Here is a 21,250-nt window from a genome sequence, read left to right on the forward strand (position 1 = left end):
TTCCAACAGCTGAAGAACCAAATCTGTCGGCCTAAAGTTTAAATTTCAACAGCCATTTCCAAATTGTAGTCTCTGAAGGTGATTGAAAGCTTGCACGTGGGCACCATTATATATGCAATTTGCATTTATGAGAACATTGTTTGTTGGCTGTTTTGAATGCTATCAGTGATAACGCTCTTCAGCAGCAAGCGTTCCACTGAGAGCAGGGGTGGGCTGTAAACACACTGGGCATTGAACAGTGTGTGGCAGACTACTGTGGGGTTTCTGCAGGTGTTACGTTCCATGTACTTATAGGGTGCTTAAAGTCTGTGCTTGGGGAAACATTTTTAACGATCAAAAGCCATCAGTGATGTGTAAACCAGGTTATATTTACTTGTATTTATAAGTAGATTTTGCCTGTGCAAATATAAACAAAATAGCTTTTAACGCCTATGTGCAATTATCTGAGAATCTCCTATCAAACCTTTATGGACCCAAGTTTGGGAGCCCCTGTTCTTGAGGAATTGGCAGTTTTGTATTTTTCACTAATGTATTTCATGGACAAAAAAAAAATCACTGTAACTGCATCTTAACTTTACTTCTTTCTTTTTTATTTAATTTTTTTTAAAATTCTGAAGTTAACACAGAAAAACCAGACTGCAAAAAAATATACTTCATTGACATGTAACCAACCAGAATTCACTTTTAATGTTACAATGCATGTATTGGGTGATCAAGTTTACTAGTGGCTTCTAAAAAACTGGGGTGGGGACTGTTATAATGCCCATGTAATCCCAGCTGTCCATCACCATCCTACTCATATGACATCAAATATAAAATGTGATAGATGGAGTAGGACAAGTTGTCAAAGAAATTAATTTCTTTGACAACATGTCCTACATAAAATGCTTGTAATGTAATTTATTGTTATGAGTAATCGAGAAAAACACACAAAAAATTGCAATAAGAAACAAAATTGGTAAAACAAAGTCACACATGCTCCATATTAAGCAAATTTACTAAAACCACACCACAGAACAAGGCACTGTGTACATAAGGAAGACAGGCTGTTCTCACAGCAGGGAGATATGTTTAGGCAATTTTGGCTTCTGAAGAAAATGCGACAAGTTTCTCCAAGGAATGCAGGCATCTTTGCAAGGAACAGTGAGCCTACGTTTGGACCTCCTCCTCAGCTCTAAGGCCTCAGAGCCAGCCAGGCACGCTCCAGGATTTCTCTCTGGATGAGCGGGTAGCCAGGGTGCTCAGTCAGAACCTGAGGGAATCAAAACGTCAACTTCAGTATAGCGCATTCATTATTTCAATTTTATTATTACCTATACTACTTGAAGATTGATTGAGAAGACAAGAATGTTTGTGTCTAAGAAAAAAAAACAATGGACTGTACAAACCTTGCGGCAAACATCTATTGCCTCTGTGTATTTCTTGTATTTCAGGTAATTGAAGGCAAGTCTGAAACCTGTTTAATAAGCAAAGGATAATATTAATTCACAGCAGTACTCCTACTACTGCTACTACTAATAATAATAAAAAGGCAACAACTATTGATAACACATCTCATATATGCAAGAACAGAACACTTGTAAATAACTCACCCATTGCTGGGTTCACCCTGTTGGTGTACTTCCAGGCCTGCTCATAATAACCTATAGCATCTTTGTAGGATTGCTCATTCTCCATCATGAAGCCCAAATACTCAAATGCTTTACTGCAAGACTGAAAAATTAAGATATACTTTATTATTTACTAATTATTTTCATTTATTAATCTGTCTGGCAGACACACATTTTGAACTTTCACAGCTTAAATCTGAAATGTTTTCCACCTGTACCTGGGACAGTTAGCAAAGGAATTTTGGCACTTTCTCAAGGGTGCAAAAGCAGTGACCCACTAAGAACTCAAACTTGAAAATGTATGCTAATAATTCCAACTCCCTATTCACTATGTCACTCACTATGACACCAAGGCAGGTCAGTAGAGTTAACACTGTACAGGGGAAGTTGGAATTTCAGCACTTAAAATACAGAATTTGATAAATGTTGAATAATAAGAAGTGGAGTTCATTGCGTGTGGCATAGGAATGGACTGCATATGAATGGAGCTGTGTAACTGCAGTGCATTCTAGTAGCACTGCTGCCAAAGGATGACCTTGCAGGCGGCAGGGCTTGGTTTACACTTACTCAAGACCTGACCTCAAACCAAGGTAAACCACGGCCTCCCGGAACAGCTGCTGAGGCTGATAAATCACACCAGTGTTTTTCCACACGGCATACAGATGCCACATTCACACTCAGAGGCTCAGGCCTTGGCTGACGTGACCTTTACAGGGCTCATATTTGTTTGTCTTTGTGAACTGGGTACACAGGAGTATATAATTTCAAATGAAATGAAAAGAATCTACTGCCCAGGCAGCAGTGTAGAATAACCATTAGGGAACTACGCTTGTAACTGAAAGGTTGAGGGTGCGATACCATGAAGCCACCAAAACAACAATATAGATAAGCCCAGGAACGGTGGCCTTAATTTCGGCATGGATAAATTCCTCTTCGTGTACCGGACGCTCACCTTGTTGTAGAGGAGGCAGCGTTTCAAGAGCTCCACGGCGATGTCATATTTTCCAGACTTGATGTAAACGTCAGCCAGGAGGATCCAGCTTTTCTCCAGATCCTCTGCGTTGCTCTCACTCCAGTCCGTCTTCGAGAGTCTCTTCAGCTGGTTCCTGGCCCTGGGTGCCTGTTTCAGTATCATGAAGGCCTGGGCCATTGCCAGCAGATACGGCACATTGTTCTCCTGCAAACAACACAGTCGTCACCAGTGAAAGTATCTGCATCACACCCAGAAGACACCCACCCAGTCGTTCTGCCAAAGTACTACAGGACTATACTTACATACTTACTTACATAACCTCTAGCAGATAGAAAGATAAGGAGGTGCGTTATGAAAGCATTCACTGCCATTTAAATATTATCTACTGTGCAATACATTACACAAACAATGCTAAGCCACATTGTAGCATTATTTTGTGTGAATTTATGGCAATCTAATTAAGTTAAACAACCATCAGAGGCTATTCATTTTATTTTTAAACAAAATTTAAACAGCTACTAATGGAAATGGTGTAATGGTTCCAAGCTTGTCATTTAAGACATAGCAAATGGATATAATCCAATCCAGTGGTAACCATCCCTGTTCCTATGGATGTACCATCCTGTAGGTTTTCATTTCAACCGTAATTTGGCTCACCTGACTCTTCTAATTAGCAGCTCAATGAGATCTATAGCTGCTGAATGATGTGTGCTTTGTTAGGGTCAGAGTGAAAACCTACAGGACGGTAGATCTCCAGGAACAGGGTTGGTTACCACTGGTCTAATCTGTAATTGCTGAAGGACAATTTGTACCAGCGATGAGGCCATTTCAGTGAATGCAGACAGAGCCCTCTCCACTTGCTTGGGTTCTTTGGTAGCCATCAAGCAGCGGTTGTAAAGCAACAGTGCTTTCTCCTCTCCTTCTCTGGTGCGGGGATGGTACTCCTTCAGCAGGTTCTGGGCTGTGCTCACTCCCAAGGGCTCTGACTCCCTTCTGTCATCGATACAATGATTCAGCAAAGAGGGACATTCAGCTCTTTGGTTCGCTACTCACAATGGCAAATCCAGAATTCATACATATGACCATTTATTTACTACATTGGACCACTACCATAAGCAATGAACAGCCCTGGAGACAGAGCAAATATTTCAACGCTGCTCTGCTAAACAGAGAAGGCCTGGTTCCATACTCAAGTTTGGTTTACTGCTACATGCTAATTTGCCATTAGCCCCCAATGTTTCTCTTCCTGCATCAGAGTACCTACCTCCACTCCTCCTGAGCTGCCTCAAACACCTCCCCCCCGATGGTGTCACTGTCTGGGTTGAGGCAGATCTCGATCATGTGGTGTACTGCCCCTTCGCTCCAGTCCGTGTCTCTCCGGGCCTTATTGAAGTGCATCAAAGCTTCATTTACCTGTCCCATGTGCCTGAAGGCAAAAACCAAAGCAATAAAACAAACGGTTCCATTTATTTCATATTTTAAACATGTCCACTTTAGATATGGGGGTAGTCGAAACGAACCAGCAGTACAGGCCCTTGCAGAAGTTATATCCTGGCTCCATGGTGGCTCTGGGACTGTGTTTCTCACACCTTTCAAAGTGGGCTGGTGCATCATCAAGCTTCCCAGTTCTTCTCAACAAGTTTATAAACTTGGCCAAAACAAAGTAGTTATCTGTTAAATAGAATGATTTTTGATTTATGCCTAATGCTTTTGGACACATCCTACCTCATGACACTGAATTATGAATAGATTTTGGCTTTCTGTCAACATCATTGCTTGATGATGGAGTAAAATGGATGCTATTTACATGTGAGCAGTGTTAACACAAAAGCACTTTCTAATGAGATTATAAAACTGTATGCCTAGTTAACCTATTATGTAAGGTAGAGAGGTTTAGCTATAGAGATGGCTGTGTTGTACCTGGGGTTTGCTCCATTAGTTTTGTAAATTGCGAGACTGCACCATCATACTCTTTTCTTCGAAACAGCAGATCTGCCATCAGCTATAGAGAAGATTCAGATGAATAAAACAATGTTAATTATTAGTGAAAAGGGCATCTGAGAGATACATTTCTGTGGGATATTATGCATTGATGTTATGATTTGGAAAGCAGCATAGCGACAACTATAAATAGTATGGTGAAAGGTCAATACCATGGCTGCCTCTTCATTGCTATCCTGGTTCTTTAGCAACACCTGGCACTGCTGATAACAGGACTCCATGTTACCCTGCTCCAGGCGTAAATGTGCCAACTCAAGTATTACCTGAGAACATACAGCACAGAACATAAACATCCTCTGACCCAGATTCCTGAAATACATACAACCCTTATGCAGCCACACGTGTGATGCTATTACTACTTTATTGTCATTGTGTAGTTAGTTAAGCCCATGATACATCACATGATAGAACGGTGCCTGTGGTCAAGAGAAGAAGCCTCCCACGAGACTATACTCAAACCCTCGATTGAAGCTGTGTAGAACTTCAGACAGACTTCGGTGAACAGTTTGGAGCTCAATTAAATGTGAGTGGCTCATGAGAGCAGGACAGACCAATGACTGACCTTCTGGTCCCCATCACAGAATGATAGGGCCTCTTTGTACGATTTCTTGGCCCTATCAAAGTCCCGCTGAGAGCGCCACAGCTGACCAATCTGGTGGCAGATGGACGCCGCCACCGTCTTCTGCTCCTGGAAAGCTTCTGGCTGCTCCAGTGGGAGGCGCCTCATAACCCTCATCTGAATATTGTAGGCCTTCCAGGAAGCAACCAATGTCACACCATGAGATCTTCCAGGCCTATGTGTTACCTCATGGTAACACCTATGCATTATTAAATATAACTGGTATCTACTGTACATGCACATGTTGGATAACTAAAGGCCTGTATCCCTGGATTTCTTAAATGCATTCTGCTTATCGGATTCAAACTTCCCTAATAATCACATGTGATCTAACTGAAAACGAGTCACTCTTGGCTCAATTATTATAACACTCTAACCTTCTCCAATGTCTCCATAGAAGGAGATCCACACCTCTTATCGATTTTGGCCAGTAAAAACAAGTACTTTACATCATTCATCATGGTCAACAAGTCATTTCCTGAAAGAAAAAAAAAAAAAAAAAAACTCAGCAATTACAGTAATGATACAGCAATTCATGCACTACAGTAATGTAACACTCAATTTGCTTTTACTTTGAGAAGCATTGTAACAAATATATTGAACACATTCATTGTCACTCGCATTCAGGGATATCAGTGCTATTCAATATACAACTAAACATATTTGCAATAATTATTTAATCAATTATAACTTTGAAGATCTGTCACGTGTTATATTAAAAAGCTGCGATATAGAGGGAGATTTTTAGCATTTTATGTTGTAATTCCAGCAGTTGTAAGAATTCTTTGCTATTGAACACATTAGTCTCTTCTTATCTTCATATGTATACTTGTGTCATAGGTAGTTCTTGATATGAATGTTGCCATTATTTACAATCAACATAGAAGCAATGTGTATCTAAACATCCCTAGTCAAAAATATACACTGTAAGGTCTGTTCACTGAGCTCATGTGAGTTTCATGTTTCATGTATTTAATTTACCTGGTTCATGGTCCAAGGCCTGGTTGAGAATTTTCGTGGCTTTTTCGTATTGCCTCATTTTCAGAAGAAGCTCGGCCAAGTCGTTCCGCAGGAAATCCTGTCCGCTGATCTTAAGGGCAGCTTCGTAGTAGCTAACTGCCTGAAAGTTATTGAGTGTGACGTAACAAAACAGTAATAGCATGCATGATGGCATCCTTTACAGGAGAAGGGGGGAAGTACAATAGACCAGCAATACAAAAATTAGTTGCGCATAGATTTCCATTGAAAATTCAGCATATATCACCCCTCCTGGCACATACCTGGTTGTACTGATGAGTCTTTACAAATGCTTGCCCAATCTTTCTTGCCAAGGTTGCATCTCTGCTAGACTTTTTCAGAGCTGCCTGATACACGTCAATGGCTTTTTCTGGCTGAAAAAAGAAGAATACAAATTAAAGCATTCAACAGTAGATAGAGTGGGTACATATATTATTTGCTCAGGAATGTACCTGAAAATTCCACTAGACAGATATATGTAGAAATCAGCTGAAGCCACCTTGTACCTCCATGTTTGCAAGGGCAAGTTCATCAGATGGAGGTACAATATGCGGTAAAACCTATTAATACTAGAATCTCATGATTGTGTTTTTTACACGTTGATCAGAAGTTTCATACCTCCTCTATTCTCATGTATGCATCTCCCAGTAGGACACTGGAGTGTGGCCCTGGCACATCCTCACATAGTTCCCTGAAACAAAAAACATAAAAAAAAAAAAATCTGTGACCTTGTGATAGAATGATGAGTAGATGGCCCCATGTGCTCCACACACTTCATACTGAGTCTTTATAAGAGCAACAGCAGTTTACACACCCTTTTTGTGCACAGAAATGGATTCAGAAATTAAAATCAAGAAAAATGATTTAGTCCCGTGCGTGTGTGTGTCTGTGTTTGAGAGAGAGAGAGAGAGAGAGAGAGAGAGTTTGTGTGTGTGTGTGTAAAACATTTTCAAAAGGTTAATAATCCAACTCAACCTGTAGCATGCAATGTAGAGTTTTTTGTCCTTTCTTTTCTCCAGGTATATTTTGGCTATCTTCTCTTTGGCCTCTGTGTAATGCTGCTGGTCGGGGGTGATGTTGCGCAGTACAGTCAGAGCTGTATCACTGTCATCTTTGGCCAGAGCCAGGTCTACATTGGCCAGTGTGACCAGGATCTCTTCTGGCGTCCCGGTGAAGTTCACAATGGCGTCCTGCATTACCTTCGTAGCTTCATGCTGATGGAAAACACTTATAAAAAAGTGACAACGAAGACTGACACGCCTACTTTTATGTCACACTGTTGCCTGGTAGCAAATCAATTATCGGTTTATCATTTAGAAAGGGATGTCCATGCCTAGAGGGTATGATTACTTCATAACCATAAATCATAAGAGATGCAGATCTTCCAAGTACCTGTTCCCCATTCAGCCTTAGTGCCTCAGCCAACTCCAAGTACGCTGACACACGGTCGCTATTGCTGATGGACGTCTCTCTCCCCTTTGCCTCTCTTCTCAACCCTGGAAGACTCATGACCATTTTCAGAGTCTGGATGGCCTCTGGAATGTTCCCCATCTTCTTCAAGACCCGAGCTTTGATCAAGTGGTACTGAGGTAGCTCCCGAACCTTACAGAACAGTCAAAGAGTGAAAAAAAATCACAGCAATACACTATGATAAATACGCAGCAACTAATATAACATTGCTAACCAATACTGCATCTATTCTACCATTTAAGACTCATTATCAATCATTTCTGGAATAGATGTTGGCAACAGAATCCAGTGTATTAGTAATGCAAGTGCATCATTTTACCGCTCTATTCACTGTTTAATTACGCTGCAGATAAAATGTAATGGCTTTTCACAATATTGAATGTATTTTGCTGGATTTTAGTCAATTTATTTTTTATTATTAACTTTATTTCAGGGGAGTCCCACTAAGACCAATGTCTCTTTTTCAGGGGAGGCCTGTATTCAAACAAAACATACATATTTCTTGGTATATTCGATGCAAGTACTGTAGCAGTTACTCAAGGATAAGAAATTACAGTATAGTTCTGCTCCAGCCTTTATTGTGTATGTTTACTGTGAGCAGGTTGTAATGTAATGTTACATTACATGTTCCCCACATGCAAACACATATGCACACACACGTATAACAACTTTAGTTGGGAGGACACAGCTGTAACTTGTTTGATGATTGGAAGGATGGAAAACTTAAAGTGGTCGTAAGGTGCAAAAAGGGAAAAATACTGGTAGATCTGATATTTGTATGTAGTGGCACAGGCTTTTCTGTAATTTTAGGTTAAATATAAGTTTCCTGCATTATTGTCTGATGTCCAAAAAAGAATCATTTTCACTGAATGGCTGTTTTGACTGGAAATTGAATAAATGGTGGTCTCTACCTTTTGCACAGTACTGTACATACATATACATATTACACAAAAGGAATGGTAGAGGTATAGGTCTGGACTTACCTGAAAGTTGTGGCTCACCCCTGTCTCCAGGGACTGTAGGCACTTCTTGAAGTCTTCCACAGAGAGGCAAATTTGTGCTTGGAGCAGGTGGACATCTGCAACAGTTGGGTCCAGCTCCAAACAGCGCGTTACGGAAACCTGAGCAGAAGTGAAGTCACCTAAAAAGAGGGGGGTTGAGAATGGTATGTGGGACCCATGTAGGTACTTCATTCCCTGCCCAATAACTGAAAGCCCAGACAAATTATACCTCACAGGGCTGAACAGAGCTTTGCTGTCAAGCAAGCATAGTAAATGAATAAATAAATTAAAGCACAGCAGTTGCCTGGAGAGGACAATCATTTGTCTCTTTTACAAAGAACCATGACATGATTAAATCAGCCCGATGACACCTATGGTCAAGGGACATCAATTAGGTTTGTCTGCCCTGGATATTGTTACCTGAGAGATATTTCACCTTGGCCATGAGGTAGGCACCAGGTAAAATGCCTGGAGCAGTTCTGACCACAGGCTCTAAGATCATGGCAGAGTGCATCAGCCCAAATGACAACGGTTGACCAAGAGCACGAGGCTGTCAATACGAGGGAACAAAACAAGTGCCATGGTGATATGTGATACTGTGGTATAAACACATCAACAACAAAAGTGCAGTTTCCACTGAATAAATATGTACCATGAAATAGCATTTCAGACAATTGAACTGCTATGAACTATAACTGTGAATTTCCTGTTTTGGATTACTGCATTGTCTGTGCTGTACACCAATTATTCCCCAGGGCAGTGTTGCTAAGTTTACCTGACAGACAGCCAGGTTTGTCTTCACCACTTCAAAAAGGAAGGTAGGATTGAGCTTCTCATAGTACTCCACACCCAGGGGCAGTCCCCGAATGGCGGAGAAATGAAGCTCAGCAGCCTCCTTCAGCAGAGCGCTCACGACAGCCTGGCTTTCCCCTCTCTTACAGGCTAGCATGGCCTGAATAAAAGCCAGCTCCTGCCAATCAAGATATTGTACATTATTGACAGACATATTTTCCTGTGATGCCATGCTCAGTGGGCTTTTTGCAAGAAAAACAAGATGCAGTAAGCAGCCGCGGCGTGGCCTTCTTGGCACATATACTAATTGGCGGAGCGGAGCGTTACCACTGACGGGCCAATGGACTGCTGAATTTCTCTAAGGAACTCCAGCTGCTGATCCGCTTCCTCGAGCTGTCCCTGCAACAGCTGGCAATGGATCACACCTGAGGGTATAAGTCAGCATTCTCACACCTGGTAGCAAAACAGCAGGAAGTGAACAATGATATGACCTTACAGCTGAGGCCACAATGGTGAGGTTGACTAGCCTCCAGCCGATTACAGCTGTCTGTAAGATACTGTGCAGGCAATTCTTGACAACAACATTAATCTACAGCACTCGCAAAAGGTACCTGCCAGAGCTGTCACACTGCTCCCATCCAGTTTGATGCCATTGGAATACCATCTTGCAGCCTCTTTAATCTTGTTTTGAAGGACAAACAGGTAGCCAATTTCATTGGCAATATCAGCATCTGCTGGGGCCTTGGCAAATGCTCGCTCCACAAACTGGCACAAAGTCTGCAGGATTTCTGTGTGGTTTCCACACTAAAGCCAGAAAGGATATGGTGAAACACTACACTAATATTTTTTTGTAAAGGAGGGGGGAGACAGGTCAAGTTGTGCTGATTTTATTTACGAATATACTGTCCAGACAATTGTCCATAAAACACTTTGAAATTCATGTACATAATTAAATTATGTGCATAAAACAGTGGATTGAGGGTATTGATATAAAATTCTCAGATGTAGCAGTTCCCTGTTACATTCTGCTCCACCTGCTCCATGGAAACATGACTCAAGGGACTAGAAACCGTCATAAGGGAACAATCTCAGCAACCCTTTGTTTAGACAAGCAGGGTTTCAGGAAACTAGGTTAACTTCGGCACGGAAGGCAGTAGCCTACAAATCAGTGCATACAAAAATTCGCTAAATATGCATGCCAAGCATAAAATGCAACGTTTGGATTTTCATTTACACTAAATTCCCATCCTGGTCCTGGCTTAAAGGTGTTATATTTATATTACATAGACCTACATATAATATTAGTTATAAGGATTTCATATGTAGAAAATTCTTAATGTTTTGCATGGCAAAATGCTACTTTGTGAACTGCTGATTTATTCTGTGCCTGGTCTGAATAAACAAACAGTGCTTACCAATCTGCTGATTGGCTTTGTAAAATTGACATGAAGCCCTGGTGCGCAAGGCTCTGTACTCTCCAAGGCACCGAGAAGTGCTTGAAGATGCTCCTGTGCCTAGAGGATTGAAGACAAAAGTGAGCAATTAGGTTTCTACCTACTCAACGGGAAAGAAAATCAGAAGAATAACACCAATCAGAGAAGGACACCTCTTGAATTTCATGTGCTGATTCAAACATTTTCTTATTTTGATTTCATGTATGCCTTCACCTTGATTAGGTCACCGTCTTTCACTATCGCATGGATCACCATTATCTGAAGAGCCTTCAAATTACGCCCATCTTGTTTCAAACATCTGCAGAGGGGGGAAAAACGGCTGAATATGAGACAAAAAAATCAAAATATTACATTGCAATGCAAAGTTGTTCAATTCTTTAATACAGAAGGATCCCAGGTTTCGCATTAATTAAATATATTGCAACAGCAAGGCACAGGAATAAAGTCCAGACTGTCCTTGCCCTCCTATCATTACTTAAAAATGACTATGTGTTGTTTGATGAAGAATGCTGATATATTACTAAACTGCACAGATCAACTGACCGGGAAGCAGCATCAAGGGTCTGCTCCCAATCTTGTTGGGCAAGAAACAGATTCATCTTGCTGGTCAGAGCTGGGAGGAAATCAGGCTGGAAGGAAATAATCTGGTTCACTTCCTCGAGGGCACCAGAGAAGTTTTGTTTCTTCATAAAGTATTTCACCTGCAAAACAACAATTTGATCTGCAATGAGCAACACAATTTTATGGAGTAAGCAACTTTTATTTAGTCATTTTTTAGGTGCCTGCATCAATTTTTATGCTGGATATTAAACCAGAGAATAAATAATGTAATGCAGTCAACTAAAACTGTTTTTGTGATGCCTGATATGTGAATTTCTGGAAGTTATTCAAATATGTATTTAAAAAATCAGTAGTTTGGATAATTTCGACAAGAGAGCAAACTCAAACAGTACCTTTCCCATCAGACCAAATACACTCTTGGAGTCCTGCAGCCCACTCTCGAAGTATCGAATAGCCTTGTTTCTGTTTTGATCAACCTCGGAACTGAGCTCAATCCATCCCTTCAGAATTAGTCCCTGTACAGAATTATATAATTGTTTTCATTTTATTAGATTATAACATGATTATTCAATATAAAGGTTCAGAAGAAGCCTTGAAAGTAGAATAGTATGTCAACATACACACCCAGATAGGCTGCTGTATTGAAAGTATACACAAATAGCCCAACGATTTGGGGAAAAAATGCAGTTTTATATCTTATATTCTTATTGTAAGTTAAAATGGAGCTAAATTCTCTAACAATGTATAAAGTTTGATATGTGACATATTTTCAAACGTATAAATTACAGTATATTGTAAAATGACTGAAGAAATAACAGAAAGCTTTGTAAATCACTAGTATAAACCTCTTTCGAAGAACTGGACATCTTGAGCATTCTGTCAATGTAGTCTTTGGCCTTGTCACTGCGGCCCATTAGCCAAAGAAACATGGCAGCATAATAGAGGGCTTTGTCTCCGGCAGTTTTCCGACTCAACTTCAGCTGAGAATCCAGCTCCTCCACAGCATCACGATCTTGAAACAGTGAAAATAGGTAGTTTTATCACCATAAAAATCATAACAGCTGTGTCCCTCCTTGAAGAATATGCAACAATCTTCCGGTCTTAAGTCCAGCCGCATTACGATTGGTTTATAATTGTACCCTGGTAACATGTAATCAGTTATCCAAGTTATGCATTGTATTGCATTGAATTGCACTTTGAACTTGTGGCATGCACATTAACTTCCTAATATTATACGAAAATGCATGTGGGTGTAGTGTCTAGGGGTATTTTAATAGGTCTGACTGAATGCACTAGTTAGATCCCAACTCACCAACAGTTTCACTCTGTCTGTGTGCATAGATAAGAGCCATGATAGAGCACAATGATACATCTGGTTTGTCTCTTAGTTGCTCCAGCTCTCGAATAGCCTCTTGAACACGACCTACAATGTACGAACCAGAGGGTGAATCCAGTGTTTTCTGCAGAATACTCATTGAAAAAATGCTTCAAGCAAAAATTTTGTCTACCCACTGATAAAAATCTGTAATTGAACTAAAATAGCATGTCACCTGAATTTTTAGGTTTTCAAAAGAAAGCATGTAGGCAAAATGATGTCATAACAGAAATGTAGCTATTTTCATCAATGTAGCCAGTTCTTTTACAAAGAATGCAATAATCTAAATTATAGTATGACATATTCATTGTGCAATTTTTAGTTGAACACTGTATTGAATTGTAATGTTAATGTGTAGCTCTTAGTACATTTTCATATATATATATATATATATATATATTAAAAATCACTAGGGAACAAGTCTCAATGTACATGTTACCTTCCATCAAAATCCCATGGGCTTTGAAAAACAGCAGTACAGGATCAGCATTGTACATTTTTAAATGTTCCGCAGTGGTTAGTATGGTTTGGCGGTAGTATTTCTCCGTGAAATAATACACTATTGAAGCCTGAAATCATACAGAAAAAGATTTACTCTTCATTATTCTCACTTTAATAAACAGTGTTAGTCATACAGCATATGATTTAAGGTTAAGTCTAAGCAGCAAGCAAGAGGCAATTAGGTAGGTATCTAACAGCAGAAATTAAGTCGCTCCGTTTATTTTAAACTTACTAAACAAGATGAATCACGTTCTGCCATGTTCCGTTTTGTTGTATATTTGAATCGATTATTCTGATAACGCTAATTATCACAAGGTATCCTATTGCAATCAAACACCTAGGAAGCTAACTTTACAGGTTCAGTGATTCGGTGTCCCTAAGTTTAGCGTCTCTGGTTGCTACACAACCTCTGGCCAGAGTAAAGACAGGATTATTAATCAAACACAAAAAGCTAAACAACTATCATCTAGAATCCAGTACTCTTTTTTTGCTCAAACATTTTCGTCTATGTTTTTGTTTGAGGTACATTAGCGCATTATTTTGTGTCTAAGTACATTAGTTTTAGTTTCTACCCTTGTTTGTGACACTAAAATTGTATCTTACAAGCAACATCACCGGGAGAGCGTTTTCACCACTGCATCGCCATCGGTGCGTTTGGTATTTGTTACTCTAGTCTTATCTTCCTGCAAAAGTAAATAGCTAAATGTAGCTTGCTAGCTGATTTGCTGTCAAGCAAGGTACATGGCTTCATGAATTCATCTTTCTTTTTTCTTCACTGTAGCTGTCCATATTTCAAATACAGTTTGTATAGCTGCTTTAAATAGTAAAAAATAACGAAGACGAAATGGGGTTATCTCAAAGCTCGGATGCACCAGAGGGAGGGACGGATGGCTACCATGTTCATGGGGTAAGATTAGCTTTGGGTTTTCAACTTTTTAGCTAGCTAGCTATACTCCTAAGGTAAGTTGGCTAACTTAACTAGCTTGCTTGCTGATGTGGCAGTTGTTTGACAAGTGGCCGGTATCCGATGTTGACGTGTGAAATGTAAATATTCAGCTTAATTTTATGATAATCAAATGGCTAGCACAAGTAGAATACATTAATAGCTTAAAATGTTTTATCGTTAGTGGCATAGATAGCTTGCTAGTAGTGACTATTCGACGCATTTGAAGCGAACTGTTCAAAGACTGCATTGCAAAGGTTGTGCTAGATGCCAACGTAGCTATCATTAGCTAACGTTAGATAGTCTAATATCTAGTACAGCCTGCTGTTCAGTAAACAGTCTAACAGCTGTAAATTTAACCTTTAGTTTTTATTGTTACCATACTTACATACAAATATTTATAATAGATTCAAGAGAACTCACCCGCAGAGAAGGCTGGTTTGGAACCATTTTTTGATTTCATAATATCAATTGGAAATACTAGACTGGTAAGTAAAGCTATTACAATTTAATCTGTACTTTTGTGTCTATGCTGGGAAATTGACATTTTTTAAATTTAACTTTAGAAAGTACAATAGTTAAGAGGCCATTGTCTCTTTGGTGATTTTGACAAAATAGAGAACGATTTAAACAACTTAGTAAATGTATTAATTTAAAAGGAGATGGAAGACATAATTTAGCCTGGAAGGAAGACATATAAGACCCTGCATTGAATAATTGATCTGCCAAATGACAATAAACATAATTACTCAATAGAGCAGGGGCTAAAGTGACTCTTCTCTTCCCAAAGAACAAGGAGAATGACATGCTCAAGGACCTGCTCAAAGCCAATGTGGAAAAACCAGTGAAGCTGGAGGTATACAGCATCAAAGCCATGAGGATCCGGGAGCTGGAGGTGGTCCCCAGTAACATGTGGGGAGGACAGGGCCTACTGGGAGCCAGTGTCAGGTTTTGCAGTTTTAAAGGTGCCAACGAAAATGTTTGGCATATCCTGGTGAGTCAGTCCAGAAAATGATATCAAGCACTTCATTGACTGCACAAAATAGTCAGCGATAATCACAGTTATTTATCAAAATATATTTCACGCTACATGATTTACTAACTGACTGCCACTTGGTGTGTTTTCATGAGGCTTGGTTTAATAACTGTCAAAAATCCCCCACAAACAGAAACCTGAATTCATGTTAATATACAAATAAAGGTTTTATCAGGAAGTTGGAACTCTGAGCTTTGTGGTCACAAACAACAACTCACCATCTCTAGAGATTATTATCCAATGACTGTCAAAGGGTGTGGTTATTTGTTACCTGAGATTTCCTTGTGCACTCTACTTCATTGTTTTGTTGAATCCACTACCTTCCTTGGCTGTTCTAGCTCCTCGTGAGGAATAGTATGGATTGCAGACACATTTGTTGCGCAAATATACTTCCATGTGGTGAAATATAAAAATATGTTTTCTATTTTATTGCATGATGACATCTCACAAAATGAGATAAGAATGGAAATGTTTTCTGTCAGAGGAACTTAATCAGTGCATTGATTGTAGAAGCAATGTTTGAAATGTATTTGAGGTATTTTGAATAAAATATTTTGTCAGGTCACTGAACATAATATCAATGTACATTTCATGCTAGATTATAATTTCATGCTAGAATACTTTAAATGCAGAGCACTTGACTTAATATTTTTATTTTTTTATGTTAGGATGTGGATCCTAGTTCCCCAGCTGCTCTAGCAGGACTTCAAGCACACATTGACTTCATTGTTGGAGCTGACCAGGTTCTGCAGGATGTAAGTTTTTAACCAGTCTCTGTTGCACAAATAAAATACCATTTCAACAGATAATGTTGATCACCTCAGCAAAGCCAGAGCAGGGCTAGGTTGGCCCTTTCTCAGCTTTCTTTTACAATTATTCCACTATCCTTATGGTACTAGTATTTCAACATGCATGAGGGCTACACTACCCTGGTCTTTGAGATCTGCAAAGCCATCCTTCCTGTAGAGAATCTCCAACTTGTTCCACCTACCACTTTATTCTGCAGTTATCGGTTTAATGGAGACAATTGTCTCTTCTGTGTTGAGGGTGTAATAGTTACGAAGGGACTGAAAATATTTTCCAATATCCACCAAGATATCCCCTCCCCCTGTTACGTATGACTGGTGTCCAGGAGTTCCCACTACACCCTGCACACTTTCTCTTTATATCAGCTTTATTCAAAACTAATATTGAGTGTGATTTTGTCCACTTGGTTATTGTGTCTACAGTCTGAAGACTTCTTCTCCCTGATCGAGTCCCACGAGGGGAAGCCTCTCAAGCTACTGGTGTACAATACAGAGACAGACCTGTGTAGAGAAGTAGTGGTCACACCCAATGGAGCTTGGGGGGGAGAGGGAAGGTAAGAAGAGGGGGTGCCCATCACTGCCCAACCAAAAGCTCAGGTTTCTTTGCACTGCATTGTTGAGTCCCACTCCACATCGATTACCATAATGTAATATTTAACTTCAGGGATAGGTAGAAAAGCGTGTTTCCCCAAGACAGTGAAGCACCATATGGACTCTATCTCTGTATCCTAGTGAGAGCCAGTGGTGAATCTTTAGAATGCCCTATGCTGTGTTAGCACACACAAACTCAAGTATGTAATGCCCTAGTAATATGCAATTTAAGCAGGGCCTCACAGTCATTAGTGTACTGAGCCCCGAAGGGGGGAAAACAAGTTTTTAAACATCTCAAGCATATAGAGAAAGACTAATGAACATTTCCTGTTTTCAGCTTAGGCTGTGGCATTGGATATGGCTACTTGCACAGAATCCCTACCCGCTCGGCATCCCTGAAGTCAAGCGACATCACACCCCCTTCTGTTGAATCTGAGGAAAAGTACATGCCAGAGAGCCCAACTAATGGCTATATGGAGGTGCATTTTTGTTTCTTCATATTCTTAATCTGTTTGTTCAGATAGATTATTCCGGTGTCAAGATGCTGTTGCTGTGAACCACTGTTAACACTTCTAACACTGACAGGATAAGTAGTCATATTACATACGTAAAGTTAAATACTGACTGCCTGAAATGTTTGGACACTTTTGAAACAGATGTTGTAGGTTAATAACCAATAGAATGTTTCAGGTTGAATTGACAGACTGAAGGCTGTTTAATTCTGTCGTTTTTAAATTCAGGCTTGGGCACAGTGTGGTGATGGACCTTATTTGTACATTGTAAATGTTGTCTTTCTCCTAACTCCAGGTATCACTGGCAGCTCCAGATCAGGTAGAGAGGGGGGAGGAAGTTTTGGGTCAGGAAACACAGGCCTTCCCTCAGCCCTTTGAGGACACCCCACTGCCTCCCCCCATCCAGAGAGTCATGGATCCTGGTGAGGTTTTTAACAATCACCGTGGTTGCGATAGTCCATTGCTTGATACTCCTACAGACAAATCACTATTTAATTCCCCACGTGTGGTTGCTGTTGTTTGTTTTCTGATTGGATTTTAGGGTAGCTAATATCAGTTCTGAGTTGAGCATCAGTGATCATAAATAATAATCATAATCAAAAGACACTCAATGTGTGACTTCTTTCTAGATGCTCATAACCGCCATAACCTTCATAAATTCATGAATCATTTCCCTGATTATGCCATGTCTCAGATCTCTCTGATGTTCTGGTCCCTGACATCCCAGATATGGTGGAAAGACAGGACTTTCCTGTCTCCTCCATTGATGTTTCCAGCACTTCCCAGCTTGTCAGTGACACGGGGGCGTTCACTCCTGATTATCATACTGGAATTGGTGAGTTTGAGCATCCAAACATCAATGAGTGGCACACAGATGTGTTCTGTGGCTGAGTTTGATGGCCGAAAATTCTCTGTACTATTTTATATACTTTTTCTGAATGTTTGAGGAAAACAATTCCCTTTTCTATGCTTTCACATGACTCATGTTTTCTCCATGAATCAGAGGAATTGGGAGATGGTGACGGGCCATCTGCAATCCCAGAAAACCTTTTGGAAGTGGGTGGTCAGGAACATGCCATCGACCAGGCTATGGGATTCCCCCCCTCCCCACCCCTCGACTCCTCCCCCTCTGGTGACAGCGTCTATCCAGATGTCACTGGGGCAGTGGTGTCCGAAGACATCAGCTCACCGGTACAGCCTGTGGACCTTGTTCCACCAGAGCCCGATGCCCAGGACAGTGAAGCTAGTGAACAAACTGTGGCTTCAGACTCAGTCCTACAGTAGGGCCTCTGGCTTCTGCAAACTAACCTTAGCTTACTGATGTGCTTGCCCACTGGATTTGGTGGAAAGTAGAAAAAGTAACCGGTGACAACAAGGTGTAAGGCTAAGATTGAGTGTGCTCTTATTCGATGACTCTGCCATCTATGGTTTTAATTACATATTCAAAGCTATTAGCCATAAGGGGGTTTGCTGTGTATTTGGAGAATGGGAGATTGGAAAGTCATAATTTTATGCACATAGGCAGTTATCTTAAAAACTGAATGTAGCACAATAGCACATGACAAAAGTCTTGCTTATTTGTGATAGGATATATTTAATTTTATTCCCTTTGTTGTAACACAGAGAAAAAAAAGACAGTGTGCAATATCATTTTAACGTAGTGCCTATTATAAATTGACACACCTCAAAATATAACAAAATTATATTAATCTTAACACTATATAATTAAATCTATTTCATACACAATTTGCATGTGATGTTTTATGACATTTAAGAGTATCGTACAAGTAAATTTGTCATTTCAGAACACAAGATTTCATATAAGGATGCACCAGTGTAATGTAACTTTACTTTCAGTTCTGCACTGTAGGTTGACATTGACCTTTCTCAAATTCAAGCAAATGTAAACAAGACAAAGTGAGCAATTCAGTTCTGTTTATGGAATTATGTATAATTTCAGTGTCAATGAACGGTGCAAACTTTGCCTTATTAGTGAGCATAACATCCAGTCGCTATAGCAATTTTCCAGTACCTTACAGGCCAAAGCTCAGCAAATAATAAACATGAATTTCCTCAAATCAATAATGCAGGGAGTTTGTTAGCTTCTGTTTGATACAAGAAGCCTTCTATGTTTCTTTCGGTTCTTGATTTTGGAAGAGCTCTGAAATTAATCGGAACCATTTTTAAATGTTTTAATAACAGTCTGGAATTTCTGTGCAGAGCCTGTAAAGTTTGTAGTTATGCTTATTATGTTTTAACATTCTGTGTCGAACAATTTATTTTTATACACCAGTGATAATGACAAATGTTACAATTATTTGATATTCTTCAAGTAAAGAAAAAAAAAGTAAAAATGCACTGGACAGGAAGAAGGTTAAAATGAAGAAAACATATTTGGTAAACAGATTTGCTTTATAAATGAAATAAATTGAAGTTAATGCTGGATATTACATATGTTATAGAGGATGTTTGTGTATGTGCCAAAAACATGGCAAAGTTGTGAGAGACATTTAAGAAGGTGAAGTATTTCTTATTGAATTGCAAGCCCTTTTTTCCCTTTAATTTGTACGACACAAACATTTGTCTTAACCAACACTGGATGTCTACTACATGTTAGTTGTTCTAAATACAAGGAAATGGCCATGTCATTCCTTTTAAGTTTAACTGTTGGACTTGCTTTCATGTTATTTTTTAAAAATGTGAATGAACATTTTGAGTGTTTATGGTAATGCTGTTCGCTGCATCGGTATTGTAAAGGCCACTTCCGCAGTAATATATGTGTTTGGTATGTTTTATAAGTAACTCATTGTCTTTGAGTATAAAGACACTATGTTTCTGTTCATATTGTCCTATGTGCAATTTAAAGAGTTGTCTTCATGACTAATCGATTAGGAGAAATGAGAGGAAGAACACTGAAAGATGTGGTGTACCATTTTAGCCAGTGACAAATAAATTAAACTTGAACATGCTAATTTTTACAGCTTCAGAGCAGCTTCTGCAATACATTACAATCTTTATTCACTGCACCCAGTTCACCCGTCTGCAACCAGTTGATAAGCACAAACATCTAAATTAGTAATACATAAATTCTTACAGGTAATTTTGATTTCCTTACTAAACTTTTGGCCGCCGTCCGACATTTTTAAGTTGCGTGCAGCACACATGAATTCAGCTAGAAATCATATAATGGAATGAAACATGGATTATCTTGTATGACAAGACATGTTCTTCTTTGATTAATTTATTTCAGTAAAATAATTATGGGGTACTCCTTTTGCAATATGCAGGAAATTACCTTAAATAAGCAGGATAACCTAATTAACCTGAACAGAAAAGTAAAAAGGTTGTGTAATTATGTGATATCAGCACTGAGTAACTATACCGTATATGGTATGCCAAAGTCCTTGTCTCAACACTTTCTACTTACACATGTGCAGTCTATCTACAAATGCATGTTTTCAGTGCACTACTGTTGTCTATGCATTAAGTGGACATCTCGGGAATTCCTGTTCCTGAGTGACAGGATGCACATCATAAATATTTCAATTTAAAGTCAATTTAAAGCCTGCAAAATTCTGCCTTAAATATTGTATTTTGCGTATTCACTAGTTTATTCCGAAAGAACAAAAATACTAGAAGGCTTATTTATCTCCAAAACTGTCATCATTATTTGGAGAACTATAGATCAATATGCTTTCAATGCACTATTTCCAAGTAATGATGATGGGTGGTGGATTAAAACGCATGTCAAACTAAATTTTTGCTTTTTTGCAGGTCAAAGTAGAAGGTAGCAAAATAACTAAATGCTGAATCTGTATCTTGACTTGAAATTTTGATGCAGGAGGTTGGATTGATTGTGGCCTTGATGCACTGAATAAGATGATGCTAACTTAACCGTGAAAATTGAAAATAAATCTCATGTGAAATGTTTATAATTTCTATATTTCTTTGATCTTGATTTCCAAACAATTGATATGACAAAACTCTT

General features: G+C 39.4%; 2 protein-coding genes across 5 annotated transcripts; one reads left to right on the forward strand and one right to left on the reverse strand.

The window, feature by feature from the left end:
* Window positions 1-568: 568 nt before the first annotated feature.
* Window positions 569-14,126, reverse strand: ttc21a (tetratricopeptide repeat domain 21A). 2 transcript variants are annotated; one of them, XM_064331068.1, is made up of 29 exons: window positions 13,990-14,126; window positions 13,313-13,442; window positions 12,811-12,921; window positions 12,344-12,510; window positions 11,891-12,013; window positions 11,481-11,638; window positions 11,151-11,235; window positions 10,899-10,997; window positions 10,095-10,287; window positions 9,811-9,908; window positions 9,467-9,661; window positions 9,112-9,241; window positions 8,674-8,831; window positions 7,613-7,822; window positions 7,196-7,434; window positions 6,839-6,911; window positions 6,484-6,594; window positions 6,185-6,323; window positions 5,581-5,681; window positions 5,147-5,335; window positions 4,737-4,847; window positions 4,504-4,585; window positions 4,104-4,254; window positions 3,848-4,009; window positions 3,396-3,576; window positions 2,563-2,787; window positions 1,593-1,713; window positions 1,389-1,456; window positions 569-1,252 (listed from the first exon to the last, which is right to left on the reverse strand). In XM_064331068.1, exons 2-29 carry the CDS (start codon window positions 13,368-13,370, stop codon window positions 1,175-1,177), a joined length of 3,816 nt encoding a protein of 1,271 aa, XP_064187138.1. In that variant the 5' UTR covers window positions 13,371-13,442; window positions 13,990-14,126; the 3' UTR covers window positions 569-1,174. The 2 variants fall into 2 exon arrangements, with proteins under 2 accessions (XP_064187138.1, XP_064187137.1); XM_064331067.1 differs by lacking the exon at window positions 13,990-14,126 and adding an exon at window positions 13,607-13,764.
* On the forward strand, window positions 14,028-21,201 carry gorasp1b (golgi reassembly stacking protein 1b). 3 transcript variants are annotated; one of them, XM_064331074.1, is made up of 9 exons: window positions 14,028-14,281; window positions 14,725-14,805; window positions 15,108-15,311; window positions 16,022-16,108; window positions 16,583-16,713; window positions 17,088-17,229; window positions 17,558-17,684; window positions 17,990-18,097; window positions 18,266-21,201. In XM_064331074.1, exons 1-9 carry the CDS (start codon window positions 14,219-14,221, stop codon window positions 18,544-18,546), a joined length of 1,224 nt encoding a protein of 407 aa, XP_064187144.1. In that variant the 5' UTR covers window positions 14,028-14,218; the 3' UTR covers window positions 18,547-21,201. The 3 variants fall into 3 exon arrangements, with proteins under 3 accessions (XP_064187144.1, XP_064187143.1, XP_064187145.1); XM_064331073.1 differs by having other exon boundaries at window positions 14,032-14,281; window positions 17,957-18,097; XM_064331075.1 differs by lacking the exon at window positions 14,028-14,281 and adding an exon at window positions 14,349-14,418 and having other exon boundaries at window positions 17,957-18,097.
* The last annotated feature ends 49 nt before the right edge of the window (window positions 21,202-21,250 follow it).

The sequence above is a fragment of the Anguilla rostrata genome, chromosome 4 (assembly GCF_018555375.3).
Source record: "Anguilla rostrata isolate EN2019 chromosome 4, ASM1855537v3, whole genome shotgun sequence".
In the NCBI taxonomy this organism is placed as follows: domain Eukaryota; kingdom Metazoa; phylum Chordata; class Actinopteri; order Anguilliformes; family Anguillidae; genus Anguilla; species Anguilla rostrata.

What these genes read in the sequence shown, in the direction of transcription:
- gorasp1b (XM_064331073.1), top strand. Translation starts at nt 14,219, where the DNA reads ATGGGGTTATCTCAAAGCTCGGATGCACCAGAGGGAGGGACGGATGGC. An exon ending in CAATTGGAAATACTAGACTG is followed by an intron (nt 14,806 to 15,107) that starts GTAAGTAAAGCT and finishes CTCTTCCCAAAG; the next exon opens with AACAAGGAGAATGACATGCT. An exon ending in AAAATGTTTGGCATATCCTG is followed by an intron (nt 15,312 to 16,021) that starts GTGAGTCAGTCC and finishes TTTTTATGTTAG; the next exon opens with GATGTGGATCCTAGTTCCCC.
- ttc21a (XM_064331067.1), bottom strand. Translation starts at nt 13,633, where the DNA reads ATGGCAGAACGTGATTCATCTTGTTTA. An exon ending in ACCCTTGATGCTGCTTCCCG is followed by an intron (nt 11,236 to 11,480) that starts GTCAGTTGATCT and finishes CCCCCTCTGCAG; the next exon opens with ATGTTTGAAACAAGATGGGC. An exon ending in ACTAATGGAGCAAACCCCAG is followed by an intron (nt 4,255 to 4,503) that starts GTACAACACAGC and finishes TCTATTTAACAG; the next exon opens with ATAACTACTTTGTTTTGGCC.